General features: G+C 33.6%; 3 protein-coding genes across 4 annotated transcripts; 2 read left to right on the top strand and 1 right to left on the bottom strand.

Annotated features, from left to right (window-relative positions):
* Nucleotides 1-4,952: 4,952 nt before the first annotated feature.
* On the top strand, nt 4,953-16,787 carry LOC112701984 (disease resistance protein At4g27190). 2 transcript variants are annotated; one of them, XM_025752814.2, is made up of 6 exons: nt 5,003-5,142; nt 10,538-10,987; nt 11,116-11,524; nt 12,114-12,254; nt 12,648-15,785; nt 15,948-16,787. In XM_025752814.2, the coding sequence occupies exons 5-6, from the start codon at nt 12,663-12,665 to the stop codon at nt 16,560-16,562; spliced, it is 3,738 nt and encodes a 1,245-aa protein (XP_025608599.1). In that variant the 5' UTR covers nt 5,003-5,142; nt 10,538-10,987; nt 11,116-11,524; nt 12,114-12,254; nt 12,648-12,662; the 3' UTR covers nt 16,563-16,787. The 2 variants fall into 2 exon arrangements, with proteins under 2 accessions (XP_025608597.1, XP_025608599.1); XM_025752812.3 differs by having other exon boundaries at nt 4,953-5,142; nt 10,538-11,524.
* LOC112703922 (UPF0481 protein At3g47200-like) lies at nt 10,544-11,686 on the top strand. Its single transcript, XM_025755537.1, has one exon. It carries the CDS (start codon nt 10,544-10,546, stop codon nt 11,684-11,686), a length of 1,143 nt encoding a protein of 380 aa, XP_025611322.1.
* A 749-nt stretch (nt 16,788-17,536) lies between the features above and the next one.
* LOC112701983 (DNA-directed RNA polymerases II, IV and V subunit 6A) lies at nt 17,537-20,041 on the bottom strand. Its single transcript, XM_025752811.3, has 6 exons — nt 19,880-20,041; nt 19,547-19,580; nt 19,236-19,408; nt 18,916-18,967; nt 17,946-18,013; nt 17,537-17,837 (listed from the first exon to the last, which is right to left on the bottom strand). The coding sequence occupies exons 1-6, from the start codon at nt 19,912-19,914 to the stop codon at nt 17,765-17,767; spliced, it is 435 nt and encodes a 144-aa protein (XP_025608596.1). The 5' UTR covers nt 19,915-20,041; the 3' UTR covers nt 17,537-17,764.
* Nucleotides 20,042-20,359: the final 318 nt, after the last annotated feature.

Genomic DNA, 20,359 nt, shown 5'->3' with positions numbered 1-20,359 from the left:
GCTGCAGACGCTGGTAATGTGGTTGCTCCTTTCCTTTCCTCCAAAAGCAGAATTTCATTAAAGTCTCCCAGAAAACAGAACGGCACCTGACACAATCCTGCAATATAACTCAACTCCTCCCACATGGAGATCTTCTCAGTTCTCGCATGCGATCCATATACCAAACAAATAGCACAATGAAAGTTATCTTTTACCACGACTCCCTCTAAACACAGCCATCTATCCCCTTTATAACAATTATACATTTTAAAAGCCGATTCATTCCATATTAACAACAGTCCTCCAGAAGATCCAATCGAGCCTACAAACTCCCAGCACGCTCTGTCACTTCCCCAGATACGGACAACATCAAATTTAGTCATGATATCCTTCTTTGTTTCTACTATACCCAACATTTCCAGCTTAAATTTATTTTTAAAATTCTTTAGTATACTAACTTTTGCATCACCTCCCAACCCCCTTATATTCCATAAACTAAAAATCATTTAACTAAATTATTACACACCTATTTACCATTTTTTAGCCGGCTCCTTTAAACTTTTTCTTTTTGCTTCGCCTGTCGTCGTTTCATCGCAATTACTTCGTTCTGTTCCTGCAAAATCGCTATGATATCGTCCTCATCACTGAACTGAGCACTTGACTCTACAAGCTAATTTCCAGGCCTCTTTGTTCTTTGCCATCTCTTCTTTCCAAGTCAGCCTCTGTTCTTCGTTGTCCATTTTCCTATGACGCTCCGAGTCATCCCCCATCTCTGGACCTAATTCTACGACATTCTCATGGTTTTCCTCACTTCCTTTAACCTTACTCTGAGCAGCTACATCCAGCAAGACATCCCCTTCGCCCAGACCCAATCCTGACTCCCTTCTTGAAAACCGTTTGGCCTCTGGATCATTGCAACTCCTGGGTACTCCATCAGCATTTCCTTGGCCCACGTTTCCTTCAATTCGGGTCCTTGAAGCTTCATCAGGTTTTGGATTCAAGGCCGCTTCCTTCCTCTTCTGTCGTCGGTCGATCTTCTCATGGGCGGCCTCCTCGACAGTGCTCCTTCCTCCATGAGGCCGCTCACATGCCGCCTCCCGTACCCCAACCGCCAGGTCGCAGCTCAGCCCACAGCCCCCCTCAACATAGATTCCCGAGTCTCCCGCTGCGTCAACCATTCGGCCAAGTTCCATGCTCGCGTCTGCTTGATTCCCCTCTCGCCCGGTCGTCCTTGCGAACGGCTCCGTCACCTCCGAAGCGTGTTGATGGCAGACCTCTTCTCTCTTGTTCCGCGTCCCAGCGTCGTCGTTATCCAAGGCTGGAGGCGCCGTGCACACCCTTGGCCGATTCTGCGTATCAATTGCCTGCCGGGTCAGGTTTCTGCTTGGGTCAAACCCGGCCCGGTTAGGATGCCCAATCGCTGGGTAGGACCCTGTGTCCATCTCCATCAGCCCACCAGCTTGTCTCAACATATTCCTATTGGGCTTATTTACTTCCAGCCCACTTTCCTTCCTTATATGATCATACACGTAAGTCGTAACTAGTATTACTTTTTATAATGGTTATAAAAAAGTCTGAGAACCCAATACTTTTATTAAAATTTAACTAGCATTTAATTATTAAAAAAATGTATAATTTTATATTATTAGATATAATTTTATATAATTAAAAATAATAATAATAATTAATTAATAACTACAAATCATAAAATATGTTGATCTTCTAGCACTACTGATCATTATAATTAGATTTTATTCTTTAGCCAAATAGATAATAAGAGAGGTGGGAGTTCTCACATTCAGATTACAATGATACATAGAATACATAGAACACATATTACAACCCAAAAAAAAAAGAAAGGAAAAATAAAAGGAACCCTCTCTCCCTCTAAGATAAAAATTTAAATTAATACTTATTATTTTTTAGTAAAAAAAATTGTAAGTATTAATTTGAATATAAGATAAAAGAATCAAGCCTCACATTATATGACACAGGTTTGTTCCAAAAATAATCCATGTGTGTTCCAAAAAGAAAATATCAATTGCAGAAGATAAGTTTTATAAATGAAATGGTGATGAGAAAATAAAATAAAATCTATTTTAGTATTATTGCATGAGACAAGTTTTTGCTATATTATATTCATTACTAACTAAATTTTATAATCTTTGGTGACTTCGGTCAACTCATGAAGTCAAGTCATTCTATTAATTATTATTTGAGGATATATTTATTTTGGTCCTCAAAAAATTTTAGATTGGACACTTTAATTAGTCCCCAATTAAAATTAATTACTCGATTGATCTCTAACAATTAATTCTGTCAATCACTTAGGTCCTTTATTCTGTTAACTCTAACGGAGGACAAAATAGTCCCTGACAACTCTAATAGGGGACAAAATAGTCCATGATCTCCTCTTTTTGGTAATGACACTGTTCTCTCCCAATTTTCATCATATCTCGCATAACACTAACAGTCTAACACTGTAATTTCAAACTACACAATGCACACTCTATAAATTTAATGTTCACAAGAAAAAATTCTCAACTTGTTCTCAACCAATTCATACTCAGGAAACTAATGTCTATGTCTCTCAACTAGTTGTCGTCTTCGATGGATCCCATGAATCTAAACAGTAAGTCTGATTTGTTAAGACCCGCTCGTCGTCGTTGTCATCTCCCTCTTCCTCTGCCCTATCATCTCCATGACCACATTGTCTACCACTCCGATCGCTTCCTTTAGCTTCTTCTCCGAACCAATGTTCAGTAATCGCTTCATTTTCCATATGAGCGGCAACGACGACATTGCTCATTGTACTGATAGCTTGGATACGAGGTTGAAACTGTCTGCCAACTTGGACTCCGGAAAAAAGGAATGAAGCACTCAGTGTCTATTTCAAATGAGAAGTTGCATATGTTGAAGGAGAATCTTCTCATGATGTCCTAATGTCCAACAATCTATATTGCTTGCCGAAGAGTGGAGAAATGCGTGCCCTTGGAGTAGTTGTGGAACTTGGTCTTCAGGATGTCGTAGACGTTGTTGGGGTTGGAGGTGATGTTATCGAAGACGTGGAAGTGGATGCTTTTGGTGGGTGAAGTGCAGAGGAGGTAGATGTACCAGTCACAAAGATTTAGGAAGTGTGTGGTCCATGACATGTTGAGGTAGGTGCGACACGTGTGACAATTACACCATGGCTTAATCTTGGAGTTAAAGAGGAGGAAGGAAAAGATGGAAAAGAAGACTGTGAAGGTGAAGAAGAAGAGTATGAATGTTAGGGTTATGCGAGATATGATACAAATTGGGGAAGAACAGTGTCGTTTTCGAATAAATGGGTCAGGAATCATTTTGTCCCTTGTTAGAGTTGTCAGGAATCATTTTGTCCCATGTTAGAGTTTTCAGAGACCATTTTGTCTTCCGTTAGAGTTGACGGAGCTAAGAGCCTAAGTGACTGACGGAATTAATTGTTAGGGATCAATCGAGTAATTAATTTTAGTTGGGGACTAAAATGTCTGATTTGAAATTCTTTAAGGACCAAAATGGGTATATACTCTTATCAGGGGCGGAGCTTAGTTCAGACAAGGGGGGCATGCCCCCCAAATTTTTTATAAAAAAAATTAGTAGTACTTTTTCAAAAGATAAAAAATAGTTCAATTGACTTAAATACTTTACTATGACTTAAAGTACCCAATAAGTTCAATAAGCAACACTCCATCTATCTTTAAGTTCAAATATAAAAAATTAGATATTATTTATTTATTTAATTTAATATAATTTTTTATATGATAAAAAATAATAGAATATTCAATAAGTATTAATATTATTGTATATCTATAAATTGATAAAAAAATTTAATAAATATTATAAATTTTAATATTTGTCCTTCTAACTTCTTCTTTACATATTTTACAGGATATATATTTAAATTTTATAGAAAATAATAATGAAAAATCAAAGAATTGATGCATTTTTTAAGAAGAATGCTAATATTTAAAAAGGAGAACATATAACTTTTACAATATCAATACCTGTAGATAGTTCTTCTACTTTAATGAATCACGAAAAAAGTGAGATACAACCTTTAAAAGTTCAAAAAGTTACATCTGATGAGTTTGACCTTAATTTTTTGGAACGAGACCCTGGAAAACGGCTTTAAATTTGGTAATATCACCCAAACCAGAGAGATGAGATTAGACGAGCTTATCTTAAATAGGGTCCATATCAAAAGCATCTTGATAATTATCCTCTATCTGACCCCAAAATTTTGTTTCAAGTTCCGCTATTGACTCTTATTATTTTATTACAAAGGATGCTTCGTCTTCAATAATTGAAAGAGTCTTTTGCTTTTGATCTTACTTTTATGAACCAAAAGCGCGTTCTAATTGATTACTTTTATACAGTATTAAATATATCTCGTATTACTTTTTATAATCATTATAATTAGATTTTATTCTTTAGCCAATAGATAATAAGAGATGTGGGTTCTCACATTCATATTTCAATGAGACATAAAATACATAGAACACACATTGCAACCCAAAAAAGAAAGATTTAAAAAAAAAAGAATTCACATGTTGATTTCTCTATCTCTTTCTATAAGATAAAAATTTAAATTAAGACTTACATTTTTTTAGTAAAAAAAATTACAAGTATTAATTTAAATATAAGATAAAAGTATATATCAAGTCTCATATATTCTAAAATAGAAAGTCTGATATCTTTATAAGTAGAAGATAATTTAGTTTAGGATAAGTTAGGCTTGCTTAATGTTAGTTTGCAAAATACATGTTTTACTCTTTTATTGATGAAATGGTGATGAAAAACTAATAAAATGTATTTTACTGTTGTTTGATGAGACAAGTTTTTGCTATATTATATTTATTACTAACGAAATTTTGTAACCTTTGGTGACTGGGTCAACTCATAAAGTCAAGCCATCCTTATTGAATATTACATAGGATGCTTCCTCTTCAATAATTGGAAGGTTCTGTTGCTTTTGATCTTACTCTTACTTTCCTTGATTATTGTGCCTAGCTTCCACCCAATATATGCAAGTAAGGTTTTGGTTTAAGCACTAAGCAATTTCAGCCACACTATCTTTCACTTCCTGGTAATAGCTAGAAATTATTATCGAGGAATCATCACAGTTCGAGGCTGCAACATCTTATTGTGAGTTAAATTCCACATATCTCATTCTTACTTACCTCTATATTCTTCATGTCTAATGTTTATTTATTCATTATTGGAACAATGATTGTGCTGTGAAATCTACTCTATTAGCAATATTATTTTTTTTTTTAATCTTTCATATATATTAGTGAAAAGTAAGATCTACTATTATGAGGTTGCATTGGTATTTAAGAATTTGATTATATTAATATGGACTTAATAATTTCAGTGACAGTGAAATGTTTAATGTTCAAGGGAAAAAGAAACTTGTGTGTTTTTCTCGCTAAAACAATGAAGGCTGAAGAAGAAACTCGATTATAGAAGATAACTTTTTGTCAACGATAAATTTTGAAGATGATAAGCAAATCAGTGGTTAAAACTAGCTTTTAATAATGCGACATAAACAAGAAATATTTTCATAATTGTGAGATGCTTTTGCCTTATGCCTTTTAATTTGGTTTTCATAACAGAATCTTCTTTGTTTGCTAGGATGCAAATGACATGTAACATTCATTCTTTCCTTTACATCCAATTTAGAAGAAAATAATTAGACACACTGAACTCATCATTATTTCTCACTCTCAACATGTATAACCAATTTCAGTATTATTGCACGACAAGCTTTACCAAAATGCGTGCTAATGCTGAATATTAATATGTCCAAATTAAATTTGCAATAAGTTGAATGCTATTACAAAGATTCATGCAACGCTCTGCCTATAAGTTGAATGTTATGCAAAGATAATTAGTTGAATGTTTACTACGGGCATTCCTAAATCACAATAAGGACTGTTAATTTGAGGTGTAATTATTGCAAGACTGCAAGACTGCTAATAAGTACTCTCGTTCGTGTTAATTTAGACACAACATTCTTTTGGTTATGGAAATTGAAATGGAGAGCCACAAAATTGGATAGGACTTTGTAGCTTTCTTGTGACTGGGTTAATCTGTAATAAGTAATCCGATAACTTAGTCGTCTAACCGATTCGATTATGATATAATTATGATTATATTTGTCAAAAATAATAACAACAATAAAATTTTATTCGAATAGGATGGAGTTAATTACATAGATTAAATAATTTCATTGAGTCATATTTTACATATTATTTATAATAAAATTATGAGTAAAGTATCGTTTTTGTCCTCAACGTTTGGGGTAAATCCTATTTGTATCCCTAACATTTAAATCATCTTATTTGTATCCCTAACGTTTGTAAAAGTGATTCAATGTTATCCTGCCGTCAATTACACATCATGAGTGCTTTAGTTTGAGTTTTAAAAATCTCTTCTTGAAGTTAAAATACAAATGTCTGGGATAGAATCGATGACCTACTCCGAAAAATAGCTCATCAAATATTGAAACTATTTCCTACAACATTTACATAATTCACCTTTCTATGGACATAATTGAATATAAACATAAATAGCGGGTATAATATTAAAATCGAACACATCCAAATGAGACCTAATTGAGAATGAATACATCCAAGTGAGAATAATTGAAAAATATAATCTGATTTGTTAATATAATTGATAGTAGGATAACATTGAATCACTTTTATAAACGTTAAAGATATAAATATGACAATTTAAATGTTAGGGACACAAATAGGACTTACCCCAAACATTGGGGACAAAAACAATACTTTACTCTAAAATTATTTATACATAGATCTCTTTTAATTCTATCTTATATATAGTCTTCTTGAATTTTCCTTTGCCTTTTACTATTTATCTATCTTATGTATCTTCTTTCTACATATCCAAATTATCTGATAAAAAAATTTTACCATTTTTTTAATAATAAGTACAACTCCAACTTTTTTTTTATATATCCGTATTCCTTATTTTATTACTTAAATCACTTTATTTTTTGTGGGATGTTTTCCTTTGACTTCTGTGTTAGTATTTTAATTTTCCCTCTTATGCAAAATTTACATTTTATATATTGCATTTCATTACGACTTGTATAAAAATTATACATACACCTCCAAAACTTTTTTCTACAAATCTAACTTCTTATTTGTTGTTTCTTTTGATTCTCACATAAAAACGATGTCATCTACAAAAAATATATACTATAATCTGAGTTCTTGGATATGTTCAGCAACCACTTCTAAACTCAATATAAAAATATACGAATTTAGTGCTAATCCTAGGTGCTTTCTTATCCCAGTAAAAAAAAAATCCTCTATTTCACTGCCTTTAAATTTTCAAGCTAATTGTCACAAATTTCTTTTTCACACTTGTCCAACATATATATGTCACAAGCGCGCAAACAACGATGTTTCCGTTCTCTGAGAATTGATTACAGATTATACCCTTTTATTTTTTTTTTCTGATGGTTATAAGTGGCTAAGAGAATGGGGTTAAATTTTAGTTCCTTTTTGCTGAGAACATTTTCTGTCTTTTAAAAATATTTTAAGAGATATTTCTGCTTTTTGTCTCGTCACTAGTCAAGAGATATTTTCTTTTTGTCTCGTAACCGGTGAGGAGATATTTTTCAATTTTGTCTCCTACGCAACAGAAACAATAATGGAGTAGAAGAGAAAGAGAAATTCACACCAAGATGTATCCTGGTTCAGCTGATAAGTACAATGCAGCCTACATCCAGTTTCTATCACAACAGTGACGGAATTTCACTATAATTAGACTAATTACAGACACCAATTCTTCTCTAGGAACTATCCTTCCTATTCGGGACAAGTTTAGAATCTATCCCCAATCCTGAACTTGACTTGGTCACCTACCAAGCTTTCATCAACTGCTAAGTGCTAACCCAACTTGCAAGGGAATTCCCACAGAATCATGATACACAACACAGAGATATACAAATGACCTCTAAAATATCTATGATTTTTTCTTTAATTTCGTATACTCTACCTTTTTCCTCTCACTGGCTTTTTCTTACAAACCTCACACTGTTTGCCCTTTTCACCATGAGACTCAGACAGACAAAACTAAAGAAAATACAAAGTGAATCACATTGAAGGAGAAAAACTTCTGTTAGCTTGGGTAGCTATGAGAACTCTGTGCTTTCTCTCCTTGTCTCAAGCCTTGGCCGTTCACCTTTATTATAGAAGGGGAAGCTTCCAAGATTGAAACGGTTCAACCGAACCAACTTCTTCTTCAATCCAAAAGGCTCGTTCGGTCAGAGAGAGAAGAGAGAGAAAACCGAAAGCAAATCAACATGCAATTACTTCTCTCTCATCCCTTCTCATCAAACTTCATCAATCTGAGCCTTCCATCTTGACTTTGTCCCCAAGAAAGAATTCTAACCCTTGATGAACTCTTGATCCTTGACAGCTCCATCTGTTTCATTTTTGCTTCTTCCTCCACGTAGCTACAGTAGCTACCTTCTGTGATGGATGAACAAAAGTGGAAACGAGCTTCACCTCAGAGATCTTCTTCTCTGACCGAAACAGATTGCTTCTACTTTAAGCATGGAAATCTTGAAACTTCCTCTTCACATCTTTCCTTTAGTGAAAAAAATCTCAGTCATGTCATACTGTAAATCTTCTTTTTGCAAGGACCATCATCACCTTGGCCACTTGCTTTTTCATAGCTTCTGTTTCTTCTTCTGATAACTTGTTTCTACAATCTTCTTCCCTAACAAATGAAGTGACCGAAACATAGAGGGAGAGGAGAGAGAAGAGAGAAAAGCTTTCAATGGAAGTAATGAATGAAATTAAAATGAGTTAATTTTTCACTTCTATTCCCCTATACATAGTAACGTGTGAAATCAATTAATGTCATCAAATCAATTTTAAATTTTTACCAGCAAAGAAATGTGAGCCATTGGATGAAATCTCATACCAATGTCACACCATTAAATTATCATTGATGGCTATCAATCACAAAAGTTGCTGGCTCCCTAGCATTGCTCAAATTATTAAACCAATAATTTTGAAGCTAAAATCAAATTAATAATTTTTAATTAATATTTTTAACAATGTTTGATCATCACAACAATTTGAAGTTTCCAAACTCAACACTTTCTGAAGATAGAAATTGAACTTGAATAAGTTAAAGATATAGCTAGTTAATTTTGTCCATAACTTGTAGACAAAAGGTTACCTATATGTATAAGGGAAGTTCTATGGTGGCATTGGTTTTGATGGCTAAAAATGGTATAAATTTGACCAACAAGTAAAATATTAACATATGACAAGAAAATTAAATCTAAAATAAAAATGATTCTCTCTTGTAATTTTTTATGATTATTTTTATCAAAATAATTTTTTATAATTATTTTCATAATTATAAAAAATAATTTCAAAAAAATAACACCAAAATAATTTTATAATTATATTTATAATTATTATTTTATTATTATTTTATTATTTTTAATAAAATAATTTTTTATAATTATTTTTACTAAAATAATTTTTTATAATTATTTTTATTATTATTTTTGTTTCTAAAAAATAATTTTTTATAATGATTTTTTTTGTAATTTTGAAAAACTAACACCAAAATGATATTTTTCCTCTTGGTGTTAGTTTAAAAATAATCATAAAAAATTATAAGAGAAAGAATATTATTTTGGTTTTAGTTTTTCAAAATTAGAAAAAGAAAAAATAATTATAAAAAAATTTATTTTGATAAAAAATAATAATAATAAAAATAATTATAAAAAAATCATTTTAGTAAAAATAATTATAAAAATAATTATAAGAAATTATTTTTAAAAAATAAAAATAATAATAAAATAATAATTAAAAATTTATTTTAATATTTTTTAAATTATTTTTATAATTATAAAAAAATTATAAGAAATTATTTTGATAAAAGTAATTATAAGAAATTATAAGAAAGAGAGAATCATTTTAGTTTTAGATTTATTTTTTTGTCATATGTCAATATTTTATTTGTTGGTCAAATGTATGCCATTCTTAGCCACCAAAACCAATGTCACCATAGAACTTTCCTATGTATAATGCATGCACAAATTTTTAATTTTATGTATCTATATTCAAGTTCTGTATACTAATATATGTATGTTGTGTTGGTTAAGTATTGGTCAAAATTTGTCAGATTTGTAAACAGAATGTATACCTTTTCTGACAATACCGATTTATACCTCTTTTTCCTTCTGATCATAGAAATTGAACTATAATAAAGGTTAAAGATTGAGCTAGCCAATTATGTCCATAACTTGTAGACAAAGGGTTGTGTTTTATCAATCATTATCAGTTCTTACCTTTCTTTCAATCTGGCGGTTATATTATCATGCATGCACAGGTGAATAGATACAGTGGCGGAGCTACGTTTGTGGGAAGGGGGGCAATGGCCCCTCCCAAACCTCTAAGTTTTCAGTTTAATTTTTTTTTAATTTTTAATTTTTCTCTTTTCTTAACTTATATTTTTCATATTCGCCCCTCCCTTATAGATATATATGGAGAATGATGTAGCTATAGAGCTTGAAGCAATGTTGGAGAAGGCACAACCTCTGTTTACAACCAAATGCTGCTGCATCTACAAGGTGCCTCATGAAATCCGCCGATTAAACGAAGATGCATACATCCCCGTGATTGTTTCTATTGGGCCTCTTCATCATCACGGGAATTCCAGGCTGGTAACCATGGAAGGGCACAAACAGTTTTATTGTCAACATTTCATTCAAAGATCGGAGGCAAGTTTGTCCGATTTGGTGAGTTGCCTGCAACAATTGGAACCACAAATTCGTGCATGTTATTCTGAGAAAATCGAGCTCATAGTGGATGAATTGGTGAAAGTGATATTCATAGACTGTTGTTTCGTAATTGAGCTTTTCCTCAGAGAGTATGAGGGGACGACAGAGGATGATCTTATCTTCTCAAAACAGTGGGTTTGGGATCTGGTAAGCGGTGATTTGATATTAATTGAGAATCAGGTTCCTTTGTTTGTTCTTGAAAAAATATACAATCTAGCTTTTGCTTCTCGCTTACATGGTGGTGGATTCCCTATATTTATGTCGCTTGCTGTTAGTTATTTTTCATATCACAACAAACAAGGAGTGTTAGCACCGGCTAGTAGCAGTATAGCACACTTCACTGATCTGCTTAGATACTTCCACTTGCCACCTTCAAGGAACCCTGGATCGTTAATCCTTGGTCACAGTGCATATGAGTTAGTTGAAGCAGGAGTGAAGTTCCAAGTAAATAAATCAAGTCATGGCTGCATACTTGACTTGGAATTTGAACATGGTATTCTTAAAATCCCACACATTGTAGTGGATGATTCCACTGAAGTTTGGTTGAGGAACATCGTGGCTTTGGAGCAGTATCACTATCTTCGACAACACTATATCACTGACTATGTTTACTTCCTTGCTCAACTTGTCAACTCAAACAAGGATGCAGATATCCTCATCAAAGCTGGAATAATTCAGAGTATGGTAAGTGGCACTGACACTTCAGTGGCTAAGATATTCAATGATATTGGAAAAAATATTACAATGACAAATTATAATGCTAATTTTTCAAGCTTTACTTTGGCCCTTTTGGCTTTCATTCAAGTTGCTATAGCCTATAAGTACAACAATATACTTCTCTTCTAAAATATCTATCAAAAAAACAAAGACAAGAGGCATGAAATTTTAAAGAATTTGAGCCTGCAGTGACTTCAGCATTCCACATATTAATTTAAATGACACAGGTTTGTTCCAAAAATAATCCATGTGTGTGTTCCAAAAAGAAAATATCAATTGCAGAAGATAAGTTTTATAAATGAAATGGTGATGAGAAAATAAAATAAAATCTATTTTAGTATTATTGCATGAGACAAGTTTTTGCTATATTATATTCATTACTAACTAAATTTTATAAACTTTGGTGACTTCGGTCAACTCATGAAGTCAAGTCATTCTATTAATTATTATTTTATTACAAAGGATGCTTCCTCTTCAATAATTGAAAGAGTCTTTTGCTTTTGATCTTACTTTTATGAACCAAAAGTGCTTACTGATTGATTAGTTTACTTTCCAGTTTCCAGTGCCTAATCTCCACCCAGTATGCATGGTTTTGGTTTAATCACTAAGCAAATCCATCCACACTATCTTTCACTTTCTGGTGGCCAGAATTATTGAGGGATCATCACACTTTGAGTCCTGCAGAATCTTAATTACCGTGAGTTTAAATTCCACATGTCTCTTTCTTACTAAGCTCTATATTCTTCATGTCTAATATTTGTTTTTTTTTTTTTTTTGTTGAAGCAATGATTATGCTGTGCACTCTACTGTCTTAGCATTTTATTATTATTTTTTTTAATTCTACATAGTTACCATCTCAATAGTAATGGAAAAGTAAGATCTATGGTGATGAAGTTGGTATTTAAGAATTTGATTAATATGGAATTTGATAAATTTTAAAGATGAGGAGATCATTGGTGGAAATAGCTTTCATAATACCATATAAACAATAAATATTTTCTTGTGAGATTTTTTTCCACTTTTTGCCTTCTGGTTTTCATAACAAAATCTTCTTTGCTTTGATGCTATTGACATGTGGTTTTCTTGGCAGGTTACCTTTGTTTAAATGGCTGAAATTTTCATCTCAATAGCAGCCAAGATCTCGGAATATGCGGTGGATTTAGCGATACGTCAAGGACAGTATCTGTTTCGTGCTGGAAGATTCATTAAGAATCTTGAAAAAGAAAAGCAGAAGCTGATTTCAACTCTAGGTAGTGTGCAGAAAAGAGTTGAAGCAACTGATAAAACAGAACAAGTCAAAGATTCTGTTCTGAAGTGGATCAATGAAGCCGAAAAGCTTGTAGAAGAGGTGGAGAATCTGGAAACAGAAATAGAGACTAATGGAAGTTGTTTCAAGGGACAATGTTCTATTGGGAAGAGATATAATCTGTGCAAGAAAATGCAACAGAAAATAGAGTCTCTAATAAATCTGAACAAAAATGGTCAATTTGATACTATTTCCTTCCCTGCTCCAATTCCAGGCAGTGAGTATTTATATCCTGGAAACATTGTTTACTTCAAGTCCACACAGAAAGCTTCGGATCAAATTTTGGAGGCGTTGCAAGATGACAGTATCAATTTGATTGGACTCTATGGAATGGGAGGTTCTGGTAAGACAATACTGGTGAAAGCAGTTGGTAACAAGGCCAAGACTATGAATCTTTTCGACCGAGTTGTGCTTGCCACTGTGTCAGAAACTCCGGATATCAAAGAGATTCAGAAGGAAATTGCTGAATTGATGGGGCTGAAATTTTCTGAAGAAAATAAAGCATCAAGAGCAATAAGAATATCTTTGGGGCTGCAAAGTAAAGAGAGAATTCTTGTGATCTTGGATGATGTTTGGGCTAAGCTTAAGCTTGAAGATATTGGAATTCCTTGTGAAGAGGGTAACCAAAGCAGCTGCAAGGTCCTTTTGACTACACGTCTGCGTGGAGTTTGCACCTTGATGAACTGTCAAAGAGAGATTCCTTTACATCTCTTGTCAGAAGAGGAAGCTTGGATGTTTTTCAAAGAGTATTCAGGAATAGGTAACAATTCGCCATCCGAGCTATTAAAGGTGGCCTCAAATGTTGCTGTGGAATGTAAAGGGTTACCAATCGCAATCGAAGCAGTGGGATCTTCCTTGAAAAAGAAGCCTATTGAGGTCTGGAAGGCAGCATTATACAGTCTGAAACATTCAAAGCCAATGGATGTTGAAGATGGAGTGAGAGATGCCTTCTCCTGCATTGAATTAAGCTACAATCATTTGAGAAGCAAAAGAGATGAGTTAATGTTCTTGATGTGTAGTATGTTTCCAGAAGATCATGAGATCTTTGTTGAAGATTTGATCAGATATGGAGTGGGATTAGGCATATGTGGCGAAGTTGAATCAATTGACACAGCAAGGAATCAGTTGAGAGCTAGTATTAACAAACTTGTAAACTCTTGTCTGCTGATGCACTCTGACAAAAACAAAGAACACTTTTCTAATGTGAATAGAGCAGATCATGTGAAGATGCATGACATGGTTCGCGACACTGCTTTGTGGATAGCATCTAGATCAGAGAACAAAAAGATTCTGGTAAATCTTGTTAAAGATTTAAACACCTTGGTTGAAAATGGAGACATCAATGATTATTTTGCAGTATCATCATGGAACAAGAAAACGAACCGGATTGCTGCTCAAGTCACTGCTCCAAAGCTTGAGTTTCTACTGCTGAGTTCTAGAATGTCCTTGGATATAGCAAGTGCATCTTTTGAAGGCCTTAAAGAGATCAAGGTTATGGCAATTATCAGTGAAGGTTATAGGACTTTGTTATCATTGCCACATTCAACTCAATCCTTGACTAACCTGCAAACTCTATGCTTGAGAGGATGGGATTTAGATGATATATCTTTCATATTGAACCTTACAAAGCTTGAGGTTCTTGATTTGCGAGCTTGTCGCTTCAAACAAATTCCGAAGGAAATTGAGAGATTGAATAAATTGAAGTTGCTGGATTTGCAAGGTTGTGCAGTTCTAGAAAACTATAATTCTGAAGCAATAGGAAATTGTGAACAGCTTGAAGAGTTATATGTTTCTGGACCTTCCTTCCAGAAGGATGATAAATGCATGTTTCCTTGTCAAACTTTTCTTGATGATGTTATATCTTCGAATCTACAGAGGTATATATTAGAGCTTGGACCATTACAAACTTATGGCCATGGCATCAATGAGAATTCTAGTGTGAGAGCTCTAAGCTTGAAAGAGTTTGATATATCCAAATTTGGTGCATCTAAGATGAATCTTCTGCAAAGAGCAGAGGATATTTACTTGAACCGCCTTCGTGGAGGATGTAAGAATGTTGCTCCAGAGTTGGTTAAAGCAGCCGGAAGCATGAATGATTTGACTAAGCTCAGGCTTCGCTCTTGTTCGGAGATAGAATGCATCATAGATACATCTTCTTCTGGGAGTTATTTTCAGTTAGATGCCTTGATGCCAGGTTTAGTCAAGTTAGAGCTGGAGGAAGTGGAAAACTTGAAAGAACTTTGCCATGGTTCACCTATGCATGCTCTTAGCTTCTTTGAGAAATTAGAAGAACTCTACATAAGGAAGTGTGAGCAGTTGCGCAACATTTTCCCTGCGAACTGCGAATTGCGCAGTCTTAAAATCCTTAAAATTGATGGCAGAGGACTTTATCAGCCAACTGTTGCCATCAGCTGCGCAGCGGTTGCACTATTCTCTATGTCTGCTGCCAAAAGTCTAGAACAATTAGAAGAGCTATCTATAGCAGATTGCAAGGATCTAAGGTGCATAATTTCAAATGAAGAAGATAATGGTAATGAGGACATATCTCAAGCTCTTAACAACTCACAATCAATGCTCCCAAATTTGAAGAAACTCTGCATTCATTATTGTCCAAAGTTAGAATTTGTGCTCCCAAGCTTTTGTGTTGGCCTTGAGAAATTGCAAGAGATAGATATTTTTAAGGCTTCAGAGCTGAAATATATCTTTGGCAATGAATATCAAAATGAGATCCAAACCAAGCTTCCCAATTTGAAATCACTCAAACTCCAGAACCTCGCGAATCTCATTCAGATATGCAGGGGAAACAGTCAGCCTTGGTGGCCATGTTTGAGGGAGCTAAGATGTGTTAACTGTCCAAAATTGAGCACATCTTGTGTCAATGTTATGGTTAGGTCAACAATGAGACAGCAGCATCTGCATAAGGTACATTCCACCCCTTGATGATAAATTCGCTTTTTTTTCCTGAAAACTTTTGGTACAGTATACATACTTGATCATAAATTTGGTAAGACCGTTTCGAAAAGAAAAAAAACAATTAGTTACAAATACTAAATTAAGATGTCTTATATAACACTACTAATGCAGGGAGTTTCCCTTGAGGAGGATCAGGGAAAACATTTGGCCTCAGAATTAGAGCAAGTAGAATTTCGAGGCTTCTCCGAATTGAGGTTCATATGGTCTGATCCTACTAACAGACAGATTTTGGGTCTTCAACATCTTCAATATTTAAAGGTGGACGGCTGTGCGAAATTGAAATCGATCTTCTCAGCTGTGATTCTGAGAAGCCTACCCGAGTTGACATCGCTTGTTATACAAGGCTGCAATGAACTGGAAGAGATTGTTTCAGAGAATGAAGAACTTCATCATGATTTATCCAATACTAAAGTAGTGTGTTTCCCAAAGTTGAGAAACTTGACTGTCAAGAATTGCAACAAATTAAAAAGCATTTTCTCTGTTTCTGTGCTTGGAATGCCTCCTCAACTAAGTTATCTGCACATTTCAGATGCTGCTGAACTTGTACAAGTTTTCAGGAATAGTAGTGACAAGATTGTGTTTCCAAATCTCAGAGAAATGAAACTGAACAAACTACCATGTCTGGTGGACATTTGCATAGGATTTGAACTATTACAGCCAATGAAAGCAGTGAAGATCATGGTAGATCAGTGCCCAAATTTTACTTCAATTTCTGAAGCAACTTAAGTTTTAGCTCTTCAGAATAGAACAAAGGTAGAGAGATATAAATATTCCTTCATCAATGTAAACAATGTTTCATTGTTATTTGAGTTTGATTGCAATGTAATCTCATTAGAGTTGATGATGAATCATTGTTTTAATATCATCAAAATATTTATTATTTTAATATTTAACTCGAGACATGTGAAAATAAAAGTAGAATAAAAATACAAAGGAAATATTTGTCAGGAAGTGACTCATACGGACATGCATGTGAATCCAATTTACAGCATCTTTCCTTCGTGTGTATATATGTACAATGGTTCATATAATTTGAAAAAGTTTCTTGGCTGATATAGAAAGTCAAGAGTCAATACTATTGTTAACAAGTACCAACTTAAAATTTAGCTTTTCGTAGCAAAACAAAGGTAGAGAGAGCAATCTTCTGCTTCTCCCATGATATGAAACAATGGCATTGCAAGTTGCAATGTAGCATATTAAATGGTTTATTAATAGAGTTTAATTGCTATGTACGTCATCCATAGATGTTTTTGTTAAGTTCTTAAGATTTTTTAAATAATAGATAGATTGTTAAATCAAATTATTTGCTAATGTAGTAATATCAAATAAAATATTTAAATAAAACAAATTTAGATAATTATGAAATATTGCTTTTTATTTATATTATAGTATGCTTCAGTTTGTGGAATTGTTTATTTTTCATCAGTTTATTATCTTGTTTAATATAGCCCGTGTAGTTTGATTATATATAGATTAGATAATCGACTATTGTTCTATTTTTACTTTTGTTATTTTTTAAAAATTCAATTACATATGTAATACATTTATCTTTTTATGAGCAATTGAACATATATTTTTTTATAACAAAAAGGCATAAATAACAATAATATCAATTAAATATGATGATATCTATATTTTCCTGAAAACTCTCCAAAGATATCATCACAAGACACAAGATTAGAGAAAAGTAGAAAACAGAATTAGGTTTGGACTTTGGATCCAGTGTTCCATTTATCCCATATTGTTTCCAAGAAGGGGATTTGACAATTCTTAAAACATACTATTGAAGAAACTAAAGAAATATAGACAAGCGTAACTATAAGTCTCATGCACAAACAATTCATACAGCATTATAACCCAAAGTTTATGCAAAATCCAGGCCTGATATGAACCTCCCTCACTAATATCTCATCTGTCAGTTTAAAGCATCAATTACCACCGCCAACTTGCCTCTTCCACGAGTCTTCCACAATCAGTTCATCAACCCCCCAATCCTCAAAGCTGGAAAATTTTAGTCAAAAAATGGTAACAGTGAGCATGACATAAAGAAAGAAGACGTAAACAAGAAAAATCAGGTCCCAAAACTTGTGAAATGCATTATGTAGTTACCTTCCATCGGGTAAGTAGCGACGGATGGTAAAGGGTATCTTCCGCTCTCGAAGCTCTTTCATAGCAATCTAATACATTAAGAGAACAAACAAGATATTAGAAATATGATCTAGGTAAAATTTCAAAAAATTGCAAAGCTAGTGCAATCAAACAACTGAGTAAGTAAAAGGAAGAAACCACAGAGGAGCTCAAACAAAATATGTATCTTGAATAATTAATATAACGAAAATAGTTGGAACTAGACCTATGAAAGAATGCTCAGAACTACAGGAAATATCAAAGCTGTTGGCAGCACATTAACAAATAAGGATAACATAGGAACAAAGAGAATGTGCAGCATGGCATATTCAATGCAAACAAACCTGCTCCAAATAACTTATAAAATTCTACACATTGCAGATCAAAATAAAATCCATAGTTCTACATTTCTATATTAAAATAACCATGTCATCATCAAACTGAATTAAAAACTACAGTTTATGGTGTAATATCTAAAGCTGAGAACTTATATTTCAAGGGAAAGGCTAGGAGAAGGCATGCAATGACAGTAAAACTTGTTTACATGCCAGACATAAAAACAAGAGAAACACATGGGACGTGATAGATCAAGATAAACCAATGTCTGGTGAAATTTGAGCTACTATATGAACAATCTATGCATCTGTGTATTAGCAGCTTATTTGTACAACTGTATAGCAAACTACAGGGCAAGAACCTAAATACTATAATATGCATTTCAAGGATATCGGAATTGACAAAAAAGCATTAAGGTGGTCAATGTCGTGAAGATTCTTAATGAAATGTTAGGGGATATGACCACACTAACACATATTTGGAGATTTAATATTTGTCATCTGGCATAACAAATTTAGCAATGAAAACACTCACAAGTCACAATGTACTCAAATATTGTAACATTACAAGAAGGAAGCAAAGATCAAGTAAAAGAACATAAAAGGAAGTGCATTACCTCAAGTGGATCAGTTTCCCCCTCCAGTTCCACCATAACAGGAGCATTCATACTGCCATTTAAGAAGGAGCATTTTATGTCATCACAAAGAAAAAAATAATAAGCAAAACCTTAACCCTAAGGTTAATTCTTTTTCATCTTCTATTTTCAATTCTAACTGCAAAACTACCATCTCATTTTTTTATCCCCAAATCTGCTTACTGATTGCAAGATAAACGAAACAATCAACCATTAGATGGCATTCTTGTGGTAAATATTGAACACAACAAATTCTTTCTAAAGCTACACAGACCCTAAACATCAGGGAGTTAGAATGAAACCTGATTTGGAGAGCACGGGTACCCAGAATCCGGGCACGCTCGTACTTGGTCATGTACTTCGAAGTCTTTCGAGGACGCTCCACCGGTTGTTCATCTTCCTTGTCATCGACCTCAAGAGGCTCTCCAGTGATGTCCTCATTTTTGTTGTTATCAACATCCTCCTCTGCCCCCTCCTGCCCATCAAAATCAAAGAATCCACCAATAAATTTCATTGAATCATTCAATCCCATGTTCCATAACCATATATACTTGTACAAAATAAATAAAAAAAAGGGGACAAAAACATAGCAAAAGGCCAAAAATTTCTATACCTCAATCTCAGGCTCTGGGGGTTCATCTTCATATCTGCATCATCAACATTCTTTGTATATGAGAAATCTCTCAATAACAAGTTAGCAATAAACAAATTGAAGAAGCAGAATAGATAGCTCTAACTAAGCATTGAAATTGTAAAAGCATGAAACGCAGTAGCTAATAGGTAATTTTGTAACAGTGACCAAATCAGAACCTCAAAATAAAAAATTAAAAAAACCCTAATAATGAATAAAACGAATCCATCGAAGAAACACAGACGAGATTTTAAATTTTAATCTCCACAAACTCTGATTTATGCACATAACAAAGAGAGATATAGAGAGATTAACCCCATATCGATGTCATCGTAGTCTTCGTCGGCCATGGTGAATTTGCAGAGAAGAGAGAGAGAGCCAAAATCCCTGCTTGAAGCTTGCGCTGCGTGAACTAAAACCCCTCTCTCGCACGCGCCAAATATTTATATTCACGAAATAAAAAATATTCATATTTATGAAATATTTGGCCTTTTCTTTTTTTTTATAATCAAAGTGAATAACCGAATATGTTAGCGAAAAAGATAGATAGGTCAAAACTTTTTAAATTTTTGAGTGACAAAATTTAAATACAAAAAGGTCTCTGATTTTAATAAATATAGGACAATTTAATCATGTTGTCTATTTGTCGCTCATAAATATAGGACAATTTAATCATTTTGTCTATTTGTCGTTCATACACCAAACGAAACTGGCTGACGTAGGTGAAATGGTTTCTAGATATTCGTTATGGTGCCACGCTAAGGGGAATAAAGTTCGAAGGACAAATAAGTCCTT

Source organism: Arachis hypogaea, chromosome 7, assembly GCF_003086295.3.
Source record: "Arachis hypogaea cultivar Tifrunner chromosome 7, arahy.Tifrunner.gnm2.J5K5, whole genome shotgun sequence".
Taxonomy (NCBI): Eukaryota; Viridiplantae; Streptophyta; class Magnoliopsida; order Fabales; family Fabaceae; genus Arachis; species Arachis hypogaea.
The sequence above is the reverse complement of the archived record's forward strand: the minus strand, read 5'-3'. Positions and strand labels throughout refer to the sequence as shown.

Excerpts from the sequence above, each read along its gene's own strand:
- LOC112701983 (XM_025752811.3), bottom strand. The coding sequence starts at position 19,914 with ATGGCCGACGAAGACTACGATGACATCGATATGGG. Across the intron at positions 19,409-19,546 it reads CCCCAGAGCCTGAGATTGAG|GAGGGGGCAGAGGAGGATGT; the intron begins GTATAGAAATTT and ends TTTGATGGGCAG. Across the intron at positions 18,014-18,915 it reads GGGAAACTGATCCACTTGAG|ATTGCTATGAAAGAGCTTCG; the intron begins GTAATGCACTTC and ends TTAATGTATTAG.
- LOC112701984 (XM_025752812.3), top strand. The coding sequence starts at position 12,663 with ATGGCTGAAATTTTCATCTCAATAGCAGCCAAGATCTCGGAATATGCG. Across the intron at positions 15,786-15,947 it reads GACAGCAGCATCTGCATAAG|GGAGTTTCCCTTGAGGAGGA; the intron begins GTACATTCCACC and ends CTACTAATGCAG.
- LOC112703922 (XM_025755537.1), top strand. The coding sequence starts at position 10,544 with ATGGAGAATGATGTAGCTATAGAGCTTGAAGCAATGTTGGAGAAGGCA.